Genomic DNA, 26006 nt, shown 5'->3' on the forward strand with positions numbered 1-26006 from the left:
AGCAAATATACACCTTTAAGTGCCAGGCAAAAACATTCTTTTTTAACCAGGCCTTTGGTTGATTTGATTGACATGCTATGCCCTTTTAAAATATGGTGGGGTTTTTTGGGGGGTGGGGGGGTTATTGGGTAATTGGGATTATGTATATTGTGGTTTTATATATATATATTTTTATTCTGTGAACTGGCCTGAGACAGGGCGGTATACAAATTCTTCAGCAACAAGTAAGTCACAGGGAGCTATTCTGACCATGTTTAGGGCCTTTAACCAACTGGAAACCTTCTGTTAGACAACACAGCAGACATCACAGTAAAGGAGAAACACAGGAGGTTTTGCCATCACTGGCAAGGAGTACACTTTCAAATTAGCTCAAGCTTGTGTTTTGTCAGACTTCTTGGAATTTTCTGTCACTGGGACTCCAAGCACTATTCCTGCTGTCTCATCCTTTGCCGGTACAAGATGCAGCAGAACATTCTGGGAACCAAATATAGCAAGCAGACTCAGCTTTTGGTTAACTATAAGCTTTCCAGATTATATCTGAGTGCCATCGAAATACTCCTACAAGGCAAAGTCAAAAATGCAAAGAGGTGAGCCTAACAATAATTTTATTATTTATACCCCACCCATCTGGCTGGGCTGCCCCAGCCACTCGAGGATCTAATGGCAGCCTGGAGAACTTTCTCTTACAGACACGTAACTTTTTCCAGCATTGCAATTTTTGACACAAGAATGATTCCGTCACAGCACTTTGGGAAGGAGAATAGACCGAAAAAACAATATTATATCCATGGCTGTGTGACGCCCAAGCTAAAAAAACCATTAAAATTCTGCGTAACTAATTTTGCATTGCTTATTCTGTGATTTTATTCTTAGTATAATTTATTTTGATTTTGCTAGATGCAAAGGTGATATTCAGCTTTGCTGGGGAGTAAAGTAATTCCAAATACATAAAACATTTATTCAGGAACATCCCTAGTTTTAGAGATTTCCATGAGCACTGCTTACTTAAGCAGTATCTTTGAAGTCTATCTTTGCAGCCGTAACGGCTAAAAAACACTCATCTGGAGGAAAGTGGAAAATGTTGATGCCTAGTTACCGCCATTTTGTCCCACGCCTCCATTTTATTTTCAGTCTCTACCTTCTCTGCAAGTGCAAAACTCACAAGGTCAAGTGACTAAAGAAAACGGTGCCAGTCACCAGCCTCTACTGAATTGAAAAGAAAGAATTCCTAACACTAGGTGCTCTGCTAGGACATGCAAAAGCCAATAATCCTTTCCACCCTAATGCAATCAGGACTAGAGATGAACCCGTGAGAGTCTGGTCCGTCCCAGTTCTCAGAAGGGACAAGACAACTTCTCTCACTCATAGATATTTAATGGATTTCTACCTGGGAAAAAATGGTAAAATAATAATAACAGGAACTTCGAAGGTAGTCTAAAACTCGTTTGATGCTTGTTCCCCCCCCCCTTCTTTTCTTTTAAACTTCTAAAAGTATAACACCCATCCCTCTTGGCCTCCACACTATAAACACTGGGGGCAGCCATATTTTTTTGCCATATAATTTCCCTAAAGCAACAGGACACCATCAAGCTCCATGCCTCACAAGGGGACTTGCTGTAAGTGCATTCAAAGAATATGCTTTTTCTATAAAGGTTTCACCACCACTTCAACCACTGGGACAGGACATGAAGGGAGATTATCACCTCTCAACTTGTCTTCAGTCGAGACTTAACAAATCAGGTTGGGCAGGAGTCAAGCAAGCAGGTAATATGTTAGACCTTTCCAATAATCCTACAGCTTCAGATGATGAAAGTTAGAATTTATGCAAACACACACAACTGATTAATGCATTGGATGTTTCTAATACAGTCATACAGTCATACAGTGCACAGCAGCAAAAAGTCTCATGTGCTAACCATTACAGGCTGCGGCAAGCGATGTGCCCTATTTTCAGAAAGGAAAAAAATCTTTTTTAAAAGAACAGAGGCAGAACAGAACCACCTCTCAAATGATTCCACGAGGCTGCAATTTTTCAAGTGAACCACTGATCCAGGATCAAATCATGTGAGTCCATTTTGCAATCTGAGCAGGAAAAGAGTCACAGCCCACATCCCTAATCAGCACAACACGAAACTATTACTAGACCAACAATGTTTTGTTTTGTTTTATTTAATAAAATTTATACACCTTTTGATTGTAAAAAGGCTCAAAGCAGTTTACAAAATATCAATAAGCCTGTGTTCTTTTACGCTGTAGTACCAAGCACAGCCTTCACCATCTCTGCCCTTTTTGTTCCCCTGGAGAGCCACTTTCTACAGATATCTAAATTTTAGATTTCTAAGACTATAATGGGTATGACTTCTGAAAGTGTGATTTCAAGAGCAGACTTACTGGTCTGCACTCAGCCACTTGGGATGACTGTGTCTATGTTCCATCACCCCCTGAACCTACCAGCTGAAAGCTTTGCCATGGCCTAGGAGAATGCCTGCTCTTTTTAGGATGCCACTGGGGATTATGTTTCCCCTTCCCTTCATCTGTGCATTTAAGAGGTAAATCTCACCTTCTTAGTCTACCTTGCCTGCAGGCTTTTTGGATTAATTCCTTGCCCTCCCATTTTGAGGCAATGAAATGCCTTGAACTGTAGGTTAGTCTTGTTTATGACCAGACAAAACACCTGACCCTTTGAGAGACACAGGTTGTGTCTGTCTAGCCATTCATTAGCAATATTGCTCAAAGCAGATGCTGCAGTTGAAGCCCACAACGTCACATCACATACCAGGATCGTAAGTAGGTGGCGGTGGTGGCGGCAGTTTTCCACCTTCTTTAAGGACCTGATCCACTCCTTTGGCTGCTCGTATAGCTGCTATGAGTTCCTCATGCTTTCTCCTCCAGTTTGATTGTTTCTTTGGGGGCTCCGGCTAAGAAGACAACAGAAGCAGCATACACAAATTAGCAATTTGATAAAAGTGATTTCTTCAGCTGGGCATACAATATTATATATAACACCAACAAATACATATCTTCCCTTAACTATGAAGTAATGTTGCTTTTCAGGAGATAAGCAGAGTTTATACAAAAGCTGTATTTAGATCCTTTGAAAGGGAAGTTGTGACAGCACTTATGAAACAAATATAGAAGCAATACATTTAATATTTCATTAGACACTGCTGACAGTGATTTCCAAAAAAGAGCTCTGTATACCTAAGCGGAAGCAATGTGCACCTTTTCCATGGTCCTATACACTGGGTTAACCACTTCACTCTTTTGGCTGTATTTTCCTATTGACATTATTTACTTATCTCTGTGTTGCTGTTGTTATTTAAAGAATACCATGTATATAAGTCACCGTTCTGGTCCATGGAAAATCACTGCTAATGTCACAATAGCATGTCCAAAAAACAAACAAAATCCTGTACCAGTAAAACCAATGGAAACAAAATTTTGGAAAGTCTTTTTGAATACTATAACTCTGCCCACCAATCTAACTGATCTCAAAAGCCAATGGTATCAGCAGGGCCTCCTGAATACCTATTTTAAGGCACAGACAGACTCATACAGGCAGTCATTCAAATAACCTGACTTCCAGCCACCTAGGGCTTTAAAAGTCAAAATCAGTAAAGTGGACACTCAGGTTGTGAACGTGATCCGTGCGGGAGGCACGTTCGCAACCTGCAGTGTTTGCAACCCGCAGCACCGCGTCTTTGCACATGCAGGTCGCGATTCGGCGCATGTGCGAAGTGCGATTTAATGCTTCTGCACATGCACCGAAACCCAGAAGTAACCCATTCTGGTACTTCCAGGTTTGGCGCGGTGCGCAACCCAAAAACGCGCAACCTGAAGCGTCTGTAACCCAAGGTGTGACTGTACTTGAATTGAGCCTAGTACTGCATCAGTAATTAGTGGAACTGGTACAGAATCAATAACATATGTTCTGAGAACCTGGGTCAAATGAGTACCCAAGCAGACATATTCTGCACCAGCAAAACTTTCTGAGTTGCATTCAAAGGCAGTCCCCTGTAGATATCACCTATGTGGCCTGGTTAGGAAGAGCCATTCTTTGGGAATCACTAGTATCGCCTGCTTTCATTCATAGTTTGGTAATTAGCTGCTGTGTTACGTCTGTTCCACCAAATATTGTTATACAAAATAAACTCCAGGTGGTGTATGACTATGCAAGCTTTTGATCTTAAGCATCGAAGACATTCTGTATAACCAACAGCTTGCAGACTTCTATACCAACAGAAACTGGGCTAGCACATGATGTATTTCCTCGTTTTGTATACCACACAAGAAAAACTAGTCTTCTGAGATGCAGCATTTTTCACAGGCACAATTTCTCTCCCTTTGCTGACTGAAAAAAAAAAATCCTTGCCACAGAATCTGTGTTCAAAGCCACAGTCCAAGAGACACAAAGATTGTAGTAGAATATGGCCCTGCTCTAATCTTCCATAATTGTTGGAACTCCTTTGAAAAAGACAACTTTTTGTTATGACCTTACAAAGTGGCTCTACTAATGCTCCTTAAAACAGAAGAGCCTAATAAGCACACTGGCTGAGATCCTAAGGAGGAAGCAAATGTCGCTGAACAATTACTTCTAAGTACAGTCATACCTCATGTTGCGTCCGCTTCAGGTTACGTCTTTTCAAGTTGTGTCCCGCAGAAACCCGGAAGTACCTGAACGGTTACTTCCGGATTTCGCCACTCGCGCAGAAGCAGCACTTCTGGATGCGAACACTTTGAGTTGCGGACGTGCCTCTGGGACGGATTATGTCCACAACTCAAAGTTCCACTGTGATAATGCTCAAGCTTGATTTATTCCCAATTCCATCATGCCACATATTTCAAATCCAATATTAATTTTACAGTCAGTATTTTTTAAATATTTAAATTTAATCCCAGCTAGGATATTGTGTGATGTATGCTGCTTAAGGCAATTACCACCCCCCTGCTAGATTTATTATATCCCACAGATTGTTATGAATAAACTTCCAAAGTCATCACGCACATGCAGCTAATAATTCAACTACATGCCCATGGACATACAGTTGTCTAAAAAAAAGGGAATATTCTAATGCTCCAGTACCTACCCGTGGCTTCAGAGGTTTGACGGTGGAAATATCAGTTCCCTCCGCTCTCTGTCTGCTGGAGTCAAATGCTTTTCTTTTTTTATTAGCAGCTCTTTGGCAAATGGGAACATGCTTCTTCTACAAGTAGCAGAGGAAAGAAATGCAACATTTATATTTTGAAAGTAGGTTTCCTCCCCTCCTCCTCCTAGCCATCCCATCAAATATGCAGGGAGACATGGGAGGATAAAACTTATATGTATTCTTCGCCATCCCACCTTACTCAATAGTATAAAACAAAGTTGAAGTTTCAAATGCAAATCCATCCCATAATGTACTCAGAACCAAGGCTGCATTCATAGGACACTTTACTCTGTCTCCCCAACATTTCCTTACCTTTATGTGATCATTCACATGATACAAAAGTCATTCCTGAAAATCTAGATGAAGTTCAGTGCTCATTTCCATATTAATTGTTTCCATAAAAAATCCATTTGCAACCCTGTTAACTTTGAAAATGATGAGTTTTGTGTTGTAATTTTCCTGCAATTTCATGGTCAAGGATTTTTATTTTTTTTAAAATAGTTTTATAAGTTGTGTGTCTTTGTTTCTCAATTTGATCTTTTTACATGGTTTTGTATGTTTTGTGGTGTTTTATGCATTGTGATTTGCTGTCTTGTTTTTTGATTATAGATTGGTAATTCTTTATTGTGGTTGATAAGTGTGAACTGCTTAATTATTACTTGCTGGTGTTTAATTTAACTGTTTACTATTAGATTCTGATGGATTGTTGGAATGTTGCTTTGTGTGATATAAGTTGTTTATTTTAAAGTTATTGTGACTTTTATATTGGATCAGATTGTTACTATTAATGTTTGATGTTTTATCATGTTTTTATGTGTTGTAAGATGCCCAAAGTGGCTGGGACAACCCAGCCAGATGGGTAGGGTATGAATAACAATTTATTGTTGTTGTTGTTGTTGTTGTTGTTATTATTATCATTATTACTACTACTACTACTACTACTACTATTACAACACAGCCACCCCACGTCTGAATAATATGGGCAATAAACCCCACGTCTGAATGCAGTCCATATTATTAGGAACAAAACCAACTATGTCTGTAACCAGTGATAACTGATTAAATGTATTTACAATTAAGTAGTATACAAGTTCCATCAATTAATTAAATAAAAAAAATCAAATTGAAACAATAGCTTCACTTTTAAATGAAGGGTTAGAAAGGAACATGTTTTTAAGTCACCTGACTTTTATACTCACTAATGCATTTGGGAAAAAAGTCCTCCCACAAATCTTGCATGGTAAAAGATCTTCAGCTGGTCCCACACTTCCGTTATCTTAAAAGAAACACAGACATACATTATGGCATTGCAATTCCTACTTAACTCTTAATCTGCAATTATATTTATGCTTTCTGTAAATTGCTAAAAATTAAACTACAAGTCAGGCCTTAATTATAATAGAGCTCACAGGAGTCATTCATAAAATTGCCTGCAGAGAGTGAAATGATCTACATTTCTCACATGGGAACATTAAAAGTTTTTCCTCCCATGAGCAGGAGTAGAAAACCTGTGAAAATCTATGGTCTTTAGTGATCTAATTATTGATTGGGACAGTGACCCTAGTTTCTAACACTGAAATCCTACCATTATAAAATGGAATCAATCAGTATCTGAAGAACTGCACTGCTGTGTAATATTTTGGAGGAGCTGAATAAAAGAGGCTAGATATGCAAGAAATTGTCTACATCAATAAATAATTTTTAGCACACAACTCCACCAAGCAATACACACATTTAAAAAAATTAAACTATGGGAAGAAACAAGGCCTATGAATGAGGTGTTGCATAGTGCATAGTTTTGTACATTGAATAAGACCGTGTTTTCTGTTCAGCAGAAAACAATGACTAGATAAGCATTCAAATCTTTTTGTTCCTTTTAAATGAAGCAGCATTAAAATCAACTATACTAACAGCAAAGAAGGCCACAGTCCTTCATCGGTATTTCAAGCAAATGTCTAAATATTACTATTCACCCCAGCCAATATAAATAGCAAAAAAGAGAAAAAGAAAAAGCTTATCATCCTCCTTTTACATTTCATTTATGGATTCTGTATTGAGATTGCCAGCAAAACTCTAGATACAGGACGATCCTTTTCTTGAGAAGATTCCCCCCCCCAATAAAATCACTCATTAGATCATCATCAAGTATTAGCCAAATTCCCAATTAAAATTGTCTGTGACAATGTACTAAAATATTGTACCAATACACAATAACTATATCAGAACCACATATTATAAAAGTTCCTCTGCTGAGAAACCTCTTAAAGGGCAGGAAACTACAAGAAGGAAGCAGCTGGACTGGAATGACTTATGGTATCAGTTGTCTCTATACCAGTGCACAGAGAATGGAAAACAAACAAGATGAATTTGAGCCCTCAATACAGGATGACAAATATGATCTAATAGGCATTATGAAACCTGTTGGGATGGCATTAATGACTGGAATGTAATAATTGAGGGGTATATGGCCTATACAAAAGAAATAGCCCAAACAGGAAAGAAGGAGAAGTAGCATTATATGTAATGGATGTGTACAGTTATGAAGAAATCCATGACTTAGAGCAAGGAATGCAGTTTGAGAGTGCATGGGATAAAAACTGTAGGAGAAGGAAACAACAGTGACCTTACTGTATCTGCTATAGACCTCCAATCCAGACTAAAGACTTGGATGATACCTTCCTACAGCAGATTACCGAACATTCAAAAAAGAGAGACAAAGTAGTTGTGGCAGACTTGAACGGCCCCAATACTTGCTGGAAGTCAAACTCCGCCAAAAAGGTAAAGGGACCCCTGACCATTAGGTCCAGTTGTGACCGACTCTGGGGTTGCGGCACTCATCTCGCTTTATTGGCCAAGGGAGCCGGCGTACAGCTTCTGGGTCATGTGGCCAGCATGACTAAGCCGCTTCTGGTGAAACAGAGCAGTGCATGGAAACGCCGTTTACCTTCCCGCCAGAGCGGTACCTATATATCTACTTGCACTTTGATGTGCTTCCGAACTGCTAGGTTGGCAGGAGCAGGAACCGAGCAACAGGAGCTCACCCTGTCGCGGGGATTCGAAACGCTGATCTTCTGATTGGCAAGTCCTAGGCTCTGTGATTTAACCCACAGCGCCACCCGCCTCCCTTAAATTCCTCAATTGCCTCACTGACAAGAGCAGCAACTACTCACCAATGTCAGCAGTGGCACTGGCTCTCTTCTCTTGATAAAGAACATCTCCCACCCCCACTACTTCCCCATAGATTAAAGAGCAGAGTAAATGACAGCATCCAGGCCAGGAGGACAGGCAGGTCCTGGCATCTAGTCTTGATTTGATGTCAGTTAGAATCATTACAAATGGGGCTCAAAGGAGCTACTGCCCTCCCTTGCCCATGTCAGTGCTGGTTCTGTTTTGTGCTAATAGCATAATGACAATGTACAGCACTACAGAACACTCAACAAATAGTGTTGTATTGTTGCAGCCATACTACTTTTTTTTCATTCTCCCTATATGAGTGAACTACTGTTCTTGGCAGATGGCCAATCAACTACAGCTGTATTTACAAAAAAAGGGGGGGGGGAGTAATCTATTAGGAAATTGAATTATTTCCTTTGTACTTCAACTGAGCAACAGAAAGGGAAAAGTCATTCTGTTTTAAAATGTACAGAAACAATTACTGTCTCATTTTTTAAAATTAAATAAAGTAGGTTTTTAAAATACAAATAAAAAGACCATCAGAAAGAAAAGTTGCACATTCTCATAATCTAGAACCCTCTAGACATACAGCCACAGGGTTTCCTCCCTATGGAAACTGTTAATCAATCAATCAATCAATCAATCAATCAATCAATCGTTTTATTTGTATGCTGCTTTTCCAAAGCCCAAACCATGCTCAAAGTGGTTCACAACATACAGTGGTACCTTGGTTAAGAACTTAATTCGTTCTGGAGGTCTGTTCTTAACCTGAAACTGTTCTTAACCTGAAGCACCACTTTAGCTTATGGGGCCTCCTGCTGCTGCCACGCCGCCTGTTCTCATCCTGAAGCAAAGTTCTTAACCCGAGGTAATATTTCTGGGTTAGCGGAGTCTGTAACCTGAAGCGTATGTAACCCAAGGTACCACTGTACATAAAACTACAGGCGCAACAAAGTAGCCATAAATAAATAAACACTGAAAAGTACACAACCAAATTGAACTATTTCCACATAAGATACAACAAATTAACAGCAACAACAGCAACAACCTCCACCCAACAAAACATGCTAAATAATGCCGCAGCCCAATAGTCTGTTCACCATACTCAGCTTTTGTAGCTGGAGTCAGTCAAGGCCCTGCCCTCCCAGACCACGTGGGAAAAGGCCTCCAGGGCAGGGAGCAGGTCTTCTAGGACGCACAGCCAAGATGGTCTAAAACCCTGGAGGGTTGCTGCTCAGGAGAGCGAGGAAAATTCTTAGGGACACCTCACACCCTGGCCAGCACTTCTTTAATTTCCTACCTTCGGGCAGAAGGTATATATACAGAAATATAGTCAGCTGCACCAACAGGTTAAAGAACAGTTTTTATCCGTGGGCTGTTGGGCTGCTGAATGGGAAAAAAATAGTGGTGTAATTGACTTCTGACAAGCAGAAGAAGAAGAAGAAGAAGAAGAAGAAGAAGAAGAAGGAGTAGTAGTAGTTTGGATTTGATATCCTGCCTTTCACTCCCTTTAAGGAGTCTCAAAGCGGATAACAATCTCCTTTCCCTTCCTCCCCCACAACAAACACTCTGTGAGGTGAGTGGAGCTGAGAGACTTCAAAGAAGTGTGACTAGCCCAAGGTCACCCAGCAGCTGCATGTGGAGGAGCGGAGACGCGAACCCGGTTCCCCAGATTACGTGACTGCCGCTCTTAACCACTACACCACACTGGCTCTCAGAGCACAAACAAGACTGAGTGTATGTGTGTGGGGAAGGGGTTTAATTTCACTGCACACAGGAGTGTAGTGACAATAAAGGTTTATTATTATTATTATTATTAGCTATAGGGACTAATGGTATGACTCAGTATAAGGCCACGTCCTAAATTGCTAAGACAAGCTGACTTCATGCCATAACTTTTGCAAGCTTGAATAAGCTTCTTTATTTAAAGTTAGCTCGATGACACTTTATATTTAAGCACTTTCCTAGGAGGCACAGGCAACCTGGAACTGCATGCATCCTCCCTCTGCAACCTGCACAGAAGTAAAAGCTGGCTTCCAGAGGAGGGAAACCCTCCACTCTGCACCCAGCATAGAATTACAGCATGGTGCTGAAGGAGTCTCTAGTATTATTGTTGTTGTTGTTGTTGTTATTGCAGGCTAGTAACTTTTGTGTGTTTATTTACACGGCTGGATTAGACAATCAGTAAGATCCAACATCCTGTAAGCCTTCATTGAGAGACTTAACAAAGAAAGAGAGGGCGTGGAGGTTAGGTTTGACTCAGGTTGGCCATACCAGGAAGTCTCACAGGCCTTTATTATCAGATATAATAGCAAAGAAATTCGACTTCACATTCAATCTGCATACAGCAGCAGGCCACCAGAGCTGTTAATCCACCTTTACTTCACATAGCAAAGCACCACTTATCATCATCATCATATAACATCCTATATTATAATTCTGATACATTTATTCAAGTGCCATCACTTACACAACCAAAATGATATTAACTACGCACAAGACTGATGCATCGGGTATGGAAGAATATCTAGCCTTGCAGAAGCAGCGTAACAGTAACAGAGTGTGTCTACAAACAGCTCAGCCGATTGTCATGGGTAGTGGATCAATGGCAGCAATCTTGCTACTGCGTGCTCTTGTGAGTCTATACAAGATCAGAAAGAAAAGGTATCACTGGCCCTATTCCCTAACTATCAGTGGTATTTAATTATGCATGTAAGCTTCAAGGCATTTTCTGATATTTGTCTTTGCAACATGAAGCAATTCACCTCTCAAAGAAGTCCTGGAAAAGAATATACAAAGAATGACACAAAGATCAGTACTTGGAAGCTGGCTTCCTCATACTGACCTCAGAAGTGTTTTTCAATAAATATGCTGCTGACACTTCCTGACTCAGCTATCAGTAATCGAAAATATAATTAATGGGAACTCATCTTTCCTTTGTGTATATAATGAAGGAAACTGTTTGGAATGGATAATGATAAATATTCTATTGCCATTCAATCCTGCATCTTTATTTATCATCTTTACATACCTTTCAGATATATTCATGCAGTGATTTTTTCGGGGGGAGGGGGCATAGGGGTACGCATACCCCTAAACATTTTGTGAATCTAATGGGAGAAGAAACTAAAAAAAGTTTCTTCTCTAGCACAGAGAATTGTCAGTTCCGTTGCTACCCCCAATGGCAGCCTCGTTTCCTGAGTCTCAGACAGAATGAGAGTACACCTAAACATTTTTTTTTTGGGGGGGGGGAAGTACTGTATTCATGTATATGTCAAGCATGCATACCAATTACAATACAGTATATGGATTGGACTCCAATTCAACACTTCAGGAAAATGCTGGTTAGTGGTTCTGTGTTCCCTGTTGTAGTTTGCTCTGAATGCAGTTGTTGTATGCTAAATAAGTTCAAAAGACAAGGTAAAAATATCTTAAATAAATAAAGACTGGAGATGCAATGTACTAGAAGGCAAAGTTGAAGGTCAGAAACTGAGAAAGCTTTGAATAGATGGTCACATTAAAAAAACAGGCCAACTCCATAGCATCCTTAAACGACTGTGACATTTAACAAGTACAGTAGTGACCTAGATAGCAAGGAAAACCAGACAGAAAAAAGAAGTACAGTGGTATTGTAACTTTCATAATTATGCAGAATGTATCTTTATTTAAGGGACGCGGGTGGCACTATGGGTTAAACCACAGAGCCTAGGACTTGCCGATCAGAAGGTCAGTGGTTCGAATCCCCACAACAGGGTGAGCTCCCGTTGCTCGGTCCCTGCTCCTGCCAACCTAGCAGTTCGAAAGCACAAAGTGCAAGTAGATAAATAGGTACCACTCCGGCAGGAAGGTAAACAGCATTTCCGTGTGCTGCTCCGGTTCGCCAGAAGTGGCTTAGTCATGCTGGCCACATGACCCGGAAGCTGTATGCGAGCTCCCTCGGCCAGTAAAGTGAGATGAGCGCCACAACCCCAGAGTCGGTCATGACTGGACCTAATGGTCAGGGGTCCCTTTACCTTTTATCTTTATTTAACTTTCACAATTGAGCAAACTGGTGTTAAAAAATGAGATATGAAAGCTAGGAGCTAAATGGCACCTTAAACCTAGGTTATGGGCGCAACAACAGAATGTCTAGGTGTGCTTTTTTAATAACAATATAAAGCTGAAAATGAATGAAAAGCAGCTAAAGTATGTTAATTTTTCACATGCTCTAGTCCTTCCTCTGCCCAACCCCCTAAAATTATTAAGAGGGTCTCTTCTCCAGTCTTCAGAGAGTAGCTGGTAAGCGGGAAAAAAAGGTCCTCCTTTCCTTCCATTCCAGTTTTAATCTGAAATCTTAGGCGCAGCACTGTGCCCAGAGCTCAGAAACTGCTCGCGCTAATGAAATTCCCAGTCACAAAATGAGAACAATGAGAGTTTTGAACACTGGAGCAAAGAGATGCATTTTCTATTGCCCCTGAATAACAATTTGTACTTACTGCAATTTCTTCTTTTACAGAATTATTAAAAATAAAGAGCTTGGAGGTTTTATTTATAATTAAATAGAACACAAATACAGCCGAATAGATAAAACACACACGAAAGCCCTGTTATTTGCATGTGGTTGCATCAAGTGGAGACATCTAGTCTGGACCACATGATGCCCTCCAACTGCTCTTGGATTACCACTCCCAGCATGGACAATGGTTAGGGCTCATGGGAACTGTAGTTCAGGGACTCAGCTATACAGCCGCAAATAAAACATTTTAAGTGTGTTGTAAAGCGCAATACACAAATGTAACACTAGATGGCGATGGTGAGCAAAGGAAAATTCAATATATTTTCCAAAACTTTTTTTTAAATGCATTTTCACAGCGTTTTTTATATGTGTGTAGATTCCAGCCAACAATGCCTAGAGGCCATTGGGTACCATGTTCTTGATGGAAAGTTGCTTTGTTAATTTTAAAACATAAAATATATTGTGTATATCCTGGTTTGATCACCATTTTGTGCCATAAATTCCTCATATTACCTTTGCTTTCTCACACTGCTATGACTTATCAGCTACCCTGATAAATCAGTTTTAGTCATCTTACGCCAATGAACACTTACGTAAATAAAAGGGGGAGGGGCATTGGGGAAACCTCAGGTTGCGGACATAATCTGTGACGGAGGCATGTCTGCAACCCACAGCATTCACATTCTGAAGCGCCGCGTCTGTGTGATTTGGCGTTTCTGCGCATAGCGTGATTTAGCACTTCTGCGCATGCGGCGAAACCCAGAAGGAACCCGTTCCAGTACTTCCGGGTTTCCCACGGTCCGCAGCCTGAAAATACATAACCTGAAGCATCCATAACATTAGGTATGACTGTACAAGACCTTACCACCCAGTGTTTAATTCCCCATGGTTAATTAGTCCATTCTACATAGACATATATTAAAGAACTGGCATTTTTTAAAATAAAAAAAAAGTTTGAAGCAATATGCCTAATAAGCTCTTCATACAATCAACACCAATAATCTGCACAAATCTCATATTAAGATAAGCTTTATATTTCAACACGCATGAATACCCTACAGAGTAGCAAGTCTCTAAGGAGAAAAGTAAAATGAGATAAATCATTAAAACAGTAATGATCTATGGCAAAACTGCTTAACAGATTACTGCAGAAAGCACTAGTCCAATTACCTGCATTTCTTCAACAGGATTAAATTTTCGTCTGTTGTGCTACCATCTTTTTAAGATTAGTTGTATTTCTAGTTATCAAGAGGCCCTGCTTGAGTTTGCAACCTAGGTGTTATCCAGCTGGCAAGTCCCACAAGTTTTTTAAAAACTAAGAAATTTGACACATTCCATAAATAGTCTATTGTAATTTCATTCCCAGAAAACTTCAGCACCATTTTTTTTAAGGAAAAGTACTTAAGGCTGTTCTCTAATCCTAGATTCGCAGACAGTGGTCAATAAAGGCTGAAAGAATGAGGAATAGCAGAATCCCTTCTCTAACATTAGCTACTGGTGAATAATTTTCTAGGGCACAATATGAAGCAGAAGATCCATGCTCCATCAGTCAGAGCAGTCAACGCTAGACTAGCCAGAACAATTATATTCATCACTACAGATTAAGTACTTTGTCTTTTAAAGCACTTACTGGGCCGCCTGCTTCCTTTCCACACCATCCCATTTTGTCCAATGTTACCAGGTCCCCTTTTCTCATGTCCCAGTCTTTCCTATCACATTTTGGTTGAATAGACAGCACATGAGTGTTTTAGTTGACTGAATATTTTTTTAAGCAGCATAACTCTGGCAAAGAAGCTCAACCCCTAAGAGTGCATCGCTGTAGCACAGATCATCATGAGTATGAGCAACCAAGTCAAGAAAGAGAAAAGGTGGGCATCTGTTTTCTGAAGCCTGTGAGAAACTCATTGTAGAATACTGAAATATACTGCTAGAAGATTGCCAAGATACAACTCCTGTAAGATGCCCCTTGTAGCTTGTTATTGCCAGCTATTACTTGTTGGATTTGCTGCTAGATCTCTTATTATCTACTACCAGGGTAGCGTTATTACTACTACTGCAGGGTAGTAGCCAATGCTCTGGTGTGACGGAACCATGTGGCTTTACTTTCCAAGTGTTGCCTCTGTCCTCTTCCCTTTGGGATCTCATGCCCTTCTCTTAACCTGTGTTTAAGTGCATTGAGTGGCTGTATGGTGTGATGGTGGTTAGTCATGCTGCTGACACTTTTCTGTATAATAATGACGTGTGGTCTGTATTTAAAACTGACTAGTATAGGTGGCAAGGATAACAATGGAGTGTGCACACATCACTTTACATCAGTGCAACAAAGCGTTCTGGGAGCCTGTAATGAAGCCACAATGCTAACATCACTACGGCCACCTCTCCAATACAGCTCCATGCAAATCTTGCAATAACTTACTTTATTGCAACAGGAACAGAAACATAGCTGCCTTATCTTCAATCAGGTCATTGGACCATATAGCTCAGAACTGTTTGCACTAGCAGCAACTATCTGGGGTTTCAAAGAGGAAACATTCCCACCCCTACCTGGATAATGAATTTTGGACTTTCTACATGCAAAGCAGACACTCTGCCACCCTTTATTGTAGCTGCACACTTCAATCCTCAGTTTTCTGCAACAACCTACTACAGAAACATTAAAAGTATAATGCTACAAAAATGTGCTTATCGACAATGTGAAGCAAAGGACTATTTATGGCCTCCCTGTCAGGGGACACCCTTAGCTAAACTTGAGCAATGTGGTTGTGGCAGCAATAAACTGAAGTTTTACATTAACGTTCTTAAAGAGATTGGAATGCAGTGTTTCATTAAATCATGAGTATTTTGACTCATTAAGATGACTTCCCTGATTTACACATATACACATAATATATTCATCTTAGCCACAGGGGAGGAATCATCAAATATAATCACACTTTTCTCTCTCTCTTATGCTGGAGGAAAGGTCTCTGTTAAGGTGGTGTTGCTGCTGCAAAAGATGCATATATCACCTAAAAGCCAAGACCAGATGACAGAGCAGATCCAGGCACTCTTGGGAGGAAACTGATTTTCTAGATGCATTTCCATTGGGGTTTAGGCCTGGTTTTGACACAGAAACTGCTTTGGTCACCCTGAATGACCTCTGTTGGAAGACAGGGGAATTGTGCCCCTGTTAATGCTCCTTGACCTCAACCATGTTATCCTTCTGGAGTGGCTGTCTGAGTTAGGAGGGGTCGGCACTGCTTTGTGGTGGTTCCGGTCCTACTTGGATGGTCGTTTCTAGAGGGTGATACATGAAACCACTGAGTTTTGGAGTACTTTGTCAGCATTTTGCTGGCACACTTCTCCTTTACATCTGCAGGTGTAGCAGTAGATCTGCTGGATCGTTCTTGCCTCAGTAATGGACTGGAGAGCCAATAAACTGAAGCTCAATCCAGGTTAGACTGAGGCATAGATAGGATGGGTGGGAGGTTTCCTGAACACATAGCATCAATCTGAGTCTGACTTGCACTGGCTGCCAATTAGTTTGTGGGTCCAATTCAAAGTTCTGGTTTTTACATATAAAGACTTAAAAGGCTGAGGGGTGTAAGGTGAAGGGCCGCCTCTCCCCATATGAATCAACCCAGACCGTGATCATCATCTGAGTCCCTCTTTTGTGTGCCCCCTCCACGAGAGGTCCAGAGGGTTGCTCCCCATTTGTAGAATATTCTCCCCCGGAAGGCTCACCTGGCACCATCATTATTTACCTTTAGGCCCCAGGCAAAAACTTCCCTCTATAACCAGGCCTTTGGCTTTTAACTATTTGTGGCATTTTCAAAGTGGATGGGATGTTTTTTAAATGTATTTCTTTTTCCTCTTGGTTTTAATGTATCTATGTGGCGTTTATTGTCTGTCTGCTTAGTTGTAAGTCTCTTTGGGTTTCCTGAGTACTATAAAACACACTGACAAATTTAATAAACAAAAAGAAGGAAGTATTTTTATTTGGAATCATTGCTTTATTGAGTTTTATGTTTCAGTAGAATTGAGAGGATGAAAACTCACAATTAACCTACAAATATTTTTATAGATGAGTGACAGTCCTGAAAAGATGTAGGGGGTTGTTTGAAAATGCCAAAACATTTCCCTTTCTGAAGGGTATGGACACATATGTCTAGAATACAGGAAACAACTAAAACTTCTAATAACAGCAGTACTTCATTCTTCCACATGAAAAGAGAAAACTATCCCCTACTAGAGAACCATGGTTTCAATGCTCCTGAAGAGGCTGTGCCACTCTTTTGCTCCTTTCACAACCCCTAAATCTCAATAGAGGCCACTAGAGTGAAAGTAGGTAATGTAGGAGACTATTAGTTATGCTACTACAAAATGTGTTGTGATTTGCATGGCTTAAGATATTTGATTTTATCATGTTAGGTCTGCAACTATTGCCTTAGTTGTACATCTAAACTGCTTTAACTATGGTAATCTGATTAGCTTTTAGTACTGTTGTGTTGGGCTTAGGTAGCAATCCTCTACACAAGAAGCTGGTGTAAATTAAGCTGGTGTAAAGTTACACCAGATCCAAACTCTGTTCAGTCGCAGGGTTGCTGCTGACAGAGGGAAAAGAATAGTGTTTGAGTTACACTATACAGTGGTACCTTGGGTTAAGAACTTAATTCGTTCGGGAGGTCTGTTCTTAACCTGAAACTGTTCTTAACCTGAAGTACCACTTTAGCTAATGGGGCCTCCCGCTGCCGCCACACCGCCGGAGCACGATTTCTGTTCTCATCCTGAAGCAAGGTAATATTTCTGGGTTAGCAGAGTCTGCAACCTAGAATCATAGAATCATAGAGTTGGAAGAGACCACAAGGGTCATCGAGTCCAACCCCCTGCCAAGCAGGAAACACCATCAGAGCACTCCTGACATATGGTTGTCAAGCCTCTGCTTAAAGACCTCCAAAGAAGGAGACTCCACCACACTCCTTGGCAGCAAATTCCACTGTCGAACAGCTCTTACTGTCAGGAAGTTCTTCCTAATGTTTAGGTGGAATCTTCTTTCTTGTAGTTTGTATCCATTGCTCCGTGTCCGCTTCTCTGGAGCAGCAGAAAACAACCTTTCTCCCTCCTCTATGTGACATCCTTTTATATATTTGAACATGGCTATCATATCACCCCTTAACCTCCTCTTCTCCAGGCTAAACATGCCCAGCTCCCTTAGCCGATCCTCATAAGGCATTGTTTCCAGGCCTTTGACCATTTTGGTTGCCCTCCTCTGTACACGTTCTAGTTTGTCAGTGTCCTTCTTGAACTGTGGTGCCCAGAACTGGACACAGTACTCCAGGTGAGGTCTGACCAGAGCAGAATACAGTGGCACTATAACTTCCCTTGATCTAGATGCTATACTCCTATTGATGCAGCCCAGAATTGCATTGGCTTTTTTAGCTGCCGCGTCACACTGTTGGCTCATGTTAAGTTTGTGGTCAACCAAGACTCCTAGATCCTTTTCACATGTACTGCTCTCAAGCCAGGTGTCACCCATCTTGTATTTGTGCCTCTCATTTTTTTTGCCCAAGTGCAATACTTTACATTTCTCCCTGTTAAAATTCATCTTGTTTGTTTTGGCCCAGTTCTCTAATCTGTCAAGGTCGTTTTGAAGTGTGATCCTGTCTTCTGGGGTGTTAGCCACCCCTCCCAGTTTGGTGTCATCTGCAAATTTGATCAGGATGCCCTTGAGTCCATCATCCAAGTCGTTGATAAAGATGTTGAATAAGACCGGGCCCAAGACAGAACCCTGTGGCACCCCACTAGTCACTCTTCTCCAGGATGAAGAGGAACCATTGATGAGCACCCTTTGGGTCCGGTCAGTCAGCCAGTTACAAATCCACTGAGTGGTAGCATAGTCAAGAAGCTGAAGTGTATGTAACCCGAGGTACCACTGTACTTTTTTGCCAGCTTAATTTATGCCAGGTTGCAAGGTCACATGACCAAGCTTAGTGAGTTTAGGACCCAGACCCCACCCCTCTGGTCCTGTCTCTGCCATGCCCCGCCCTCATCTCTTTTTCATGACTTACTTTGGCTGAACCAAAGATGAGGGAGATAAGGCAATAGAGCCTAACCTGCTCACCTTGGTGAATCTAGCAGTAGGATGGCTCCCTTAATGTTTTATTGATAGGACTGGTTTGTGGGTTCTCAACTAGGAACCACAGATTACCTCAATTACATCTCTTGTTGTTGTTCCCATGCAGCTATTCTTACTACGAATATTGTTTTTTTAATTGTAAGAACAAAAGAATCACCTGCTGGTTCAGGCCAAAGACCCATATAGCCCAGCACTCTGTCTTCCCATTGGCTAACCAAATGTCTATGGGATGTTTGCAAGCAGAACTTGCATGCAGCAGTGTACACACCCTAAATGTCAAATGAAGACCTGCATAAGCCAAGAATTCTGGAACATCTTGTCTTTAACAAGAAGTAGGCATATGCAAAAATCCTCCTCTCATGTTTTCAGACATTAAGATGCAGAAGTGCTCCTGCAAGTAGCTTCAAGACAATAACTAGAATCCTTCAGTGAGCATCAGTTTTAATGGGATTTAAGCAGAGGAGTGTAGTCCAAATGGGAAATTGTCCTAAAGGGCTACCATTTTCAATTCTTTACTGAGATCAGATTGTTTAGTTCTGAATGTTTTTCTTAGTAAAACCTATCACCTCCTCTTCCACAGTGCATGTAAGTGTGAAAGATTATAAATGTCAGAAAAACATTTCCTCAGTTAGAATTTGTTAGAATTGTGAAATAAATAAATAAAACAGATGACAAACCGCCCAAAATAATGCTGTCATCACCCTCAGAATGTCAGCTGTCCACAGCAAAAATAAATGAGTATATTGTTGGCTAAATGTGACAAGAATGCTGAGTAGCTAAGTAGAGGGAACTACTATACATGTAACATTTTAAAACAAACGATATATTAAAGGCTTAGGAAAGCAATGAATGCTCAGCTTGCACAGCCAAAACTAGCCATACAAGGTCATTGCTCAGGAATGAGAAAACATGGGCATGCCAAGAGAACTCAGCCAAACACTACTTCACCACGGGGGAGATATGCTAAGCCAGCAAAGGACTCATTCCCAGTCTAAAAGGTTTTAGGCCTTTCCGCACAAATGGCACTGAAATCATCTTTCCACCCACCCGGCTTCCCCTCTTGCATTTCCCACTGCTGCAACAGAAATAGAAAACTTGCACCAGGTGCTAGAGTATATACCTGCATTAAAAATGGTTCTCTCAAGTTTCCTGTGCCAATATCCTCCATGTGATGCATCCCATGCCACAAGCAATCCCTCCCAAAGCTCCTGAAAGCACCCTTCCCTCCCCCTCTTGTCTTGAACTGATTTTTGTAAAAAAAGCATGTAAAGACCTCATCATCCCCACCTTCAAAGAAACAAGATTCACCAAAACAGTTATGCAGTAAGGAAGATAACATTGAGAAGCTCGGACCTTAAAACTTGTCAGTTTTAGATAGGAAGAGTCATTGTTGCTGTCACTCTTTTATATTATTACTGTTGTTCGGTGATTTTTTTTTCTGGGGGGACGCACACCCCTAAACATTTTGTGAATCTAAGTTTGGCCTCATTGAGGGGCAGTGTTTCAAATTGAGTAGGAAAATGAGAGTACCCCTAAACATTTTTTTTTGGGGGGGGGACACTGCTGTTGTTGCTGCTGTTATTATTACTGGCTTCAGCAGCCTGCCAAGCAAATCCCTGAGAACCTAAGGGTGGCCTGCCTGGGACTAACCACCTACTGGACCCTTCAAGTCAGCCTCGCTTCATAGATTAACAAGCCTAGCCCTGCCTTCCTCCCCGTCTGAGGAGCAGCCTTGCCCAGGACCAGATTTAGGTTTGATGAGGCCCTAAGCCCTTTACATGTCCAGCTGTCCTTTGTCAACAAATTGCCGCTGTTTTTTTGTGTTCAATATATGCTATATGGTCATTTATGGAGACCCAATAGGTCCACACACAACACAATTGCTGTATGTAGGTTTTATTTTATTTCTTTTTTATTTTCTATTTTGGAAATGTACATCCAGGGTTCTTTTCCCCTGTAATTTTTTTTTTGGGGGGGGGCCCGGGGCCTTAAACTATAGCTTGTTTAGCTTCTACGTAAATCTGGCACTGGCCTTGCCCCTTGGCGACGAGTTCTGCAAACAGGGAAAGGAAGGGCTGGGCAAGGGAGGAGCAGCAGCAGCAGCAGCGCACCAAACGGCCAAGGGGGGGAAAGGCGAGGCGGAGGCGCTTTACGCAGGCGGCTTGCGCCCACCTTCCCGGCCCATTCTCGGGGGTCGGCGAAGGACCTTCTCCCGCCGCCTTCCCGGAGGAGGCCACCATTTCTTGCCTCCCTCCGGCACCTCCCTTCTTCCCAGCTCCGGAGGAACACACAAAGGCTCGGCCCTCCTCTCTCTCTCGCGCGCGCGGCGCCTGCAGCCTTTTCCTCAGCGGAGAAGGCCTCCTCCCCGGGCCTTCTCCTCGCATCCCTCCCTTACCGTCCAGCTCTTCCATGGCGCCGCCGCCCCTTCAAGGCTCCAGCTCCCCGCCGCCGCCGCGAGTGTGGCCGCTGCTGTAGCAACCCGGCCGCCTCCCCGGCGCCAGCATCCCCCGCGCCCATTGGCTTCCCGGCGCAAGGAAGGGTGGGGAGGTGGGCGGCGCGGCGCGCGCAGTGCGCATGGGATGGGCCGCCTTTGGAGACGCCCGGGACGCGTTCGGTTTCGCCTCCAAGGTCGCCCGGGTGTGATTTTCACAGCACCGTCCAGCCCGTGGGCGTTTGGGCGGCCTCCCCGCGACCTCCCGCCACGATTATTGCTCAACATTTTCCGGTAGCCTGAGGCGTCTCTCTCTCTCTCACACACGCAGGCATATAACCCCATGTCATATAAGACATATAACCCCACCCCATGTCTTTTGCGTGACGAGCAGAAATGCAAGGAATGTTCCGCAGGAATATCTTTCTCTCTGCAAGGGGTGATTCGCGTAGGGGCGTGTGTGGAGGGCATTAGGAAAAGTGTGAGGTTTTCCCCACCCACGCCGGCAGGCTAAAGGGACAGCAGCAGCATCGTGGCGAAAAGCAATCAAAACCGCAGCTTTTTGCTGACGTGCACCTGTTGAGTTAACTAGTGCGGTGCATGGCTGTTAAAAGGAGATTTGCCGGGGGGCGAAACGATGCAAGAAAAAAGCGGGGGTTCTTGTGCATATTTAATAGTTATATAGTAGAGGGAATTTCAGAAGGTGTTGCTTACAGGCTATGACAATGTCTCTTGCTTTCCCTGATGTAGAGAGGTTTGTGGGCTTTGTGTGGTTCAAAAGTAGTCTAATGTACAAGGTAACAAGGCACATCCAGTGCATCACCCACTTTTGTATCTGTCTCTCTGCTTGCTGCTGGCATGTGGCCCCACAATATTTCCTGCAATTGAATGTGGCTGCCTTGAAAATTGTTTTCCACCCCTCTGCTGCAATAGCGAAATAATCATTACAAGTCTTCAGGGTTTTTGCCAGTGCTTTTTTCGGGGGGGGGGGGATGCATGGGTACACATACTCCTAAACATTTTGTGAATCTTTGTACCTTTGTCCATTTACTGTATTTATTTTTCCTAATTTGAACTATAAAGTGGTGATTTTCTTGAGTCAAAATAAGAGTACCCCTAAACATTTTTTAAAGAAAAAAATGGTTTTAGGATTTTCTGTGTGTAATGCTGTAGGATAAACTTCGTCATGGCCTCGCATATCTTTCAGAGATGAGGCCAAGAACACTTGGTTTTACTTTAAAAAAGCAAAGAGGCTGATAGAAATGCAGTAGGCAAACCAGAATGTCAAATGCTACTTCTAGTTGGATACACACTGTACTGTACATTCAAAGCTCATCTGAAGCACAGTTTCCTCAAAGCATTCTGGGCACTGTAGTTTGCTAAGGGTTGCTGGAAATAGTAACTCCTTGAGGGATAGATTACAGTGCCCAGAATTTGTCGAGAGAAATAATGTTTTCCCCCTCCCTCCAAAAATGTAGTGTGTACACTGCTGGCGTGCTGCATTTAAGATGGTTTGTTGTGAAGAGGAATAATGAAGTGTTTTCATACATGAAGCTTACATTCATTTTTCATTAAGCATATGAAACATCCCCACTATCCCCCAATCCCCATTTTCTGTAGTAATTAAATTGAAATACATGTAACTGAAATTATTTTCCATTTATCCATCCTTCCATTTCCCTCCCACTTTGTTTTCCTTTTGTCTCTTAGATTGTTCTTGTGGTTTCAGATTATAGGCTCCTTGAGGAAGAGTTCACCTTCTTCATGCTAAAGCACCATGTACATAAATATGCACACACACAGTCGTACACTCCCCCCCCCCATTGAAAATATCCAAAGGTGCTCTAGCAGATTGGGTTTCTTAGGGTAGGACATATCTGGAATACTGCATTCAGCAGCAGTGTCCTAGCAGAAATCAGAAATGTCCGGGGAAATCTGGATGTATGGCGACCTGTGTCAGCAGTGCCATTTTGGGTGATTTTCCATAATAGCTCAAAAATGGCTTTTTTGTAATTTTTCCAAAAAAAGCTTAAAACTTTAAGCAACTCAACAACTTTTTTGTCTGGATTTTTACTGTTGGAAATATGGCAACCCTAGTTTTCTTCTTTTGAAAACAATCCCACACATTTCAAGCTTACAGCCCTTTACCAAGGACATGCCCTGCTTACAACTCTTCCTAGGAAGATCAAATGATATTTCCTTGCAACACATTTCTGTCTCAACATGTGCATGGTATACAAACACACACCATTCCACACCCCTGCCATGGAATCTTCACACTGCTTTTAAAACCCAGGACAGATCTGGTTCCACTTTCAATATTTGTCTTCCAAGAAGCAGTGTTGGAATTTTTGAAGAACTTGCAGTAAATGTACCTTAGATTGCCTCGCAGCCTCAGATTACAGAACTCCTCCAGAGTATGCCTTCATTATACACCTTTAGGCACCAGGCGAAAACGTTCCCCTTTAACCAGGCCTTGGGCTGATTTGATTGACAGCCTATGCCTTTTAAAATGTGTTGGGGCGTTATTGGGTATAGGGCAGTATATAAATTTAATTAACAACAACAACAACAACAACAACACCTGTTCCCCATAAAGCTGACAAGCAGAATACAGGAGACACAATGGTAGGCAGCTGCAAAAAATAAAGAGGCCATTGACTTGCTAAGTGGAGAAATTGGTGGGCAAGGACAAGGAGATGTGAAGAAACTGAGGCATTGTGGGATTTCAGAAATGGAGAATGGATTGAAGAAGGAACAAGAGCTCATGGAGCAAGTGTGATAAGGTCAGCAGACCCCCGTTATCAGCAACCTAAGCACCCTACAGAAACAGTATATCACACCCACAGGGCAATAAGAGAACTGTCATGCACACCCTAGCGATAAAAAGGGACACCCTAACGAGATAAGGGAGTTGTATCAAGAGTAAACGGCTTCTCACACTCCATGATAAAGTGAGAAGACAACAGTTAAAGCTAAGATCCCAAAAGAACTGGATTGAGACAAAGTTCCAATTGTGGTTCTGCTGCTCAGGTGCTGAGATTCCAAGACAGACTGATCATCTTCAGAGGTTTTCTTTTGGCAAACATCATCTGTTGATGGAGAAACAGTCTGCCTCAAGAGAGGCTATATGCTGTTTGCTTCCTTCCGACCCTTCTCTCATTCTTTCTTACATTTTATGCACCACCAGGTTAGGTTTTATGCTAATTTATGGTAGATCTCTGGATGATTTGCAGTAGATCAGCAAAGATTTCTTATGGCTCATCCACACCTTCCTTGAGTGTGCATTGTAAATTGCTTTGCTCCCCTTAAAATGTCTGACGTTCCCATGGTGTTTCCTGGAAATCACTTTTGTCCCACACTAACCCTCCATTTAATCCAGATTTTCTCCCACCTCCACAAATCTAGAAATGAGGGTGGAAAGTGTTTTTTAAGGACTGGGGGGCATTTGCTCACCTGTGTGTGGTGTTTGGACAACACCTGTCTACAAAAATTCAAGAGCTTGGTCAGATGGAGAGGATATTGGACCATCTTCAAAATATGCAAATACCTCGGGGAAATCAGGAAACACATATTTCTAAGTTTTTCGGCTTTCTTTGCCTAATCTGTCATTTTCTCAGAGCACCAAGCATCAATTAAAAAAATTTAAGGTGGTGGAAAGAGGGAAGGTGTCCAGGGAAAAAACTTCAGCAATCCCACCCACCACTGTATCCAATGTGTTTTGACTATGCACAATTTTGGCTTTAGGCATGATCAGTGGAATGTAGCCCCTGTGTAAGTTGCAGGCTTAGTGTACTCTGATAGGTTTAAGAAATTGTTCCACAAGTTCCATTCATTTCAATGGAGGTAGAGCAGAACTTCTAGGTGAATTGTGCTCAAGAACTAGGGAAGGAGGGACTTCTTCAGATGTTGAAATTTAAATGTGGTTCCCACATTTACAGAGTCAAAGATCCTATCTAGTGGAGAATCAATGTGCATGCCTGGACAACTCGCATGCTGTAATCTTCACACATATTTGTTCAATCACTCTCCCACACTACCAGGTGTGGAATAGTCACATGAACTGGGCACCCATGCATATAGGCCAATGCATGGAGCACATAGCTCCCACATGTTTTTTTTCACATGAGTGATGAAGAGACACCTATTTCTGTACAATGCAGACATTCCCCATTGTAACTTTATAAAGCAGTCCTTTTTCTGGACCTCTCTGCATTTTAATAACCAAGATAGTTTATAGGCCTCACAATTCTAGCTCTCTGCTTAATGCTTGGAATGTATTTTGCTTACTTCCTCTTCTCCTTTCAGCTTACAAGAGAGTTCCATGCAATCAAGTGTTTTTTTCCCCATAAGTAATTTTATTTTCCTCTTAAAGTACTGTAGTTACAAAAGTTAAAATACAGTGTAAGTACTCCCCCTACTGGCTCTGGGGGAAAAATGATTTTGGTTGCAAGCTTTCGCTTTGTACAAATTCTTGCTGCAAAGCATATACACGGATCCAGCCAAATGGAATAACTTTTTGAACTCCCTTTTGAGTTGAGTGAGAGAGAATGCTTATCTCCTTTTGAAATCAATGGGACCTGAATGTGCTTTCTGCAACATATTGCTATGGCTGTTATCTTGGAGTGTTAGGGGTGTTAAGGG

At 41.8% G+C, this 26006-nt stretch overlaps 1 protein-coding gene across 1 annotated transcript in view; it reads right to left on the bottom strand.

The window, feature by feature from the left end:
* Nucleotides 1-21643, bottom strand: part of ZC2HC1A (zinc finger C2HC-type containing 1A) — a 33208-nt gene extending 11565 nt beyond the window's left edge. Inside the window, exons 1-4 of the mRNA XM_083451325.1 lie at nucleotides 21327-21643; nucleotides 6347-6423; nucleotides 5088-5204; nucleotides 2777-2918 (exon numbers count right to left, since the gene is read on the bottom strand). Of these exons, the coding sequence (XP_083307451.1) occupies nucleotides 2777-2918; nucleotides 5088-5204; nucleotides 6347-6423; nucleotides 21327-21342 (352 nt within the window). The 5' untranslated portion in view covers nucleotides 21343-21643. The remainder of the gene's footprint in view (nucleotides 1-2776; nucleotides 2919-5087; nucleotides 5205-6346; nucleotides 6424-21326) is intronic.
* Between the last annotated feature and the right edge of the window lie 4363 nt (nucleotides 21644-26006).

The sequence above is a fragment of the Podarcis tiliguerta genome (genome assembly GCF_965153285.1).
Source record: "Podarcis tiliguerta genome assembly, chromosome: 7".
NCBI classification, from domain to species: domain Eukaryota; kingdom Metazoa; phylum Chordata; class Lepidosauria; order Squamata; family Lacertidae; genus Podarcis; species Podarcis tiliguerta.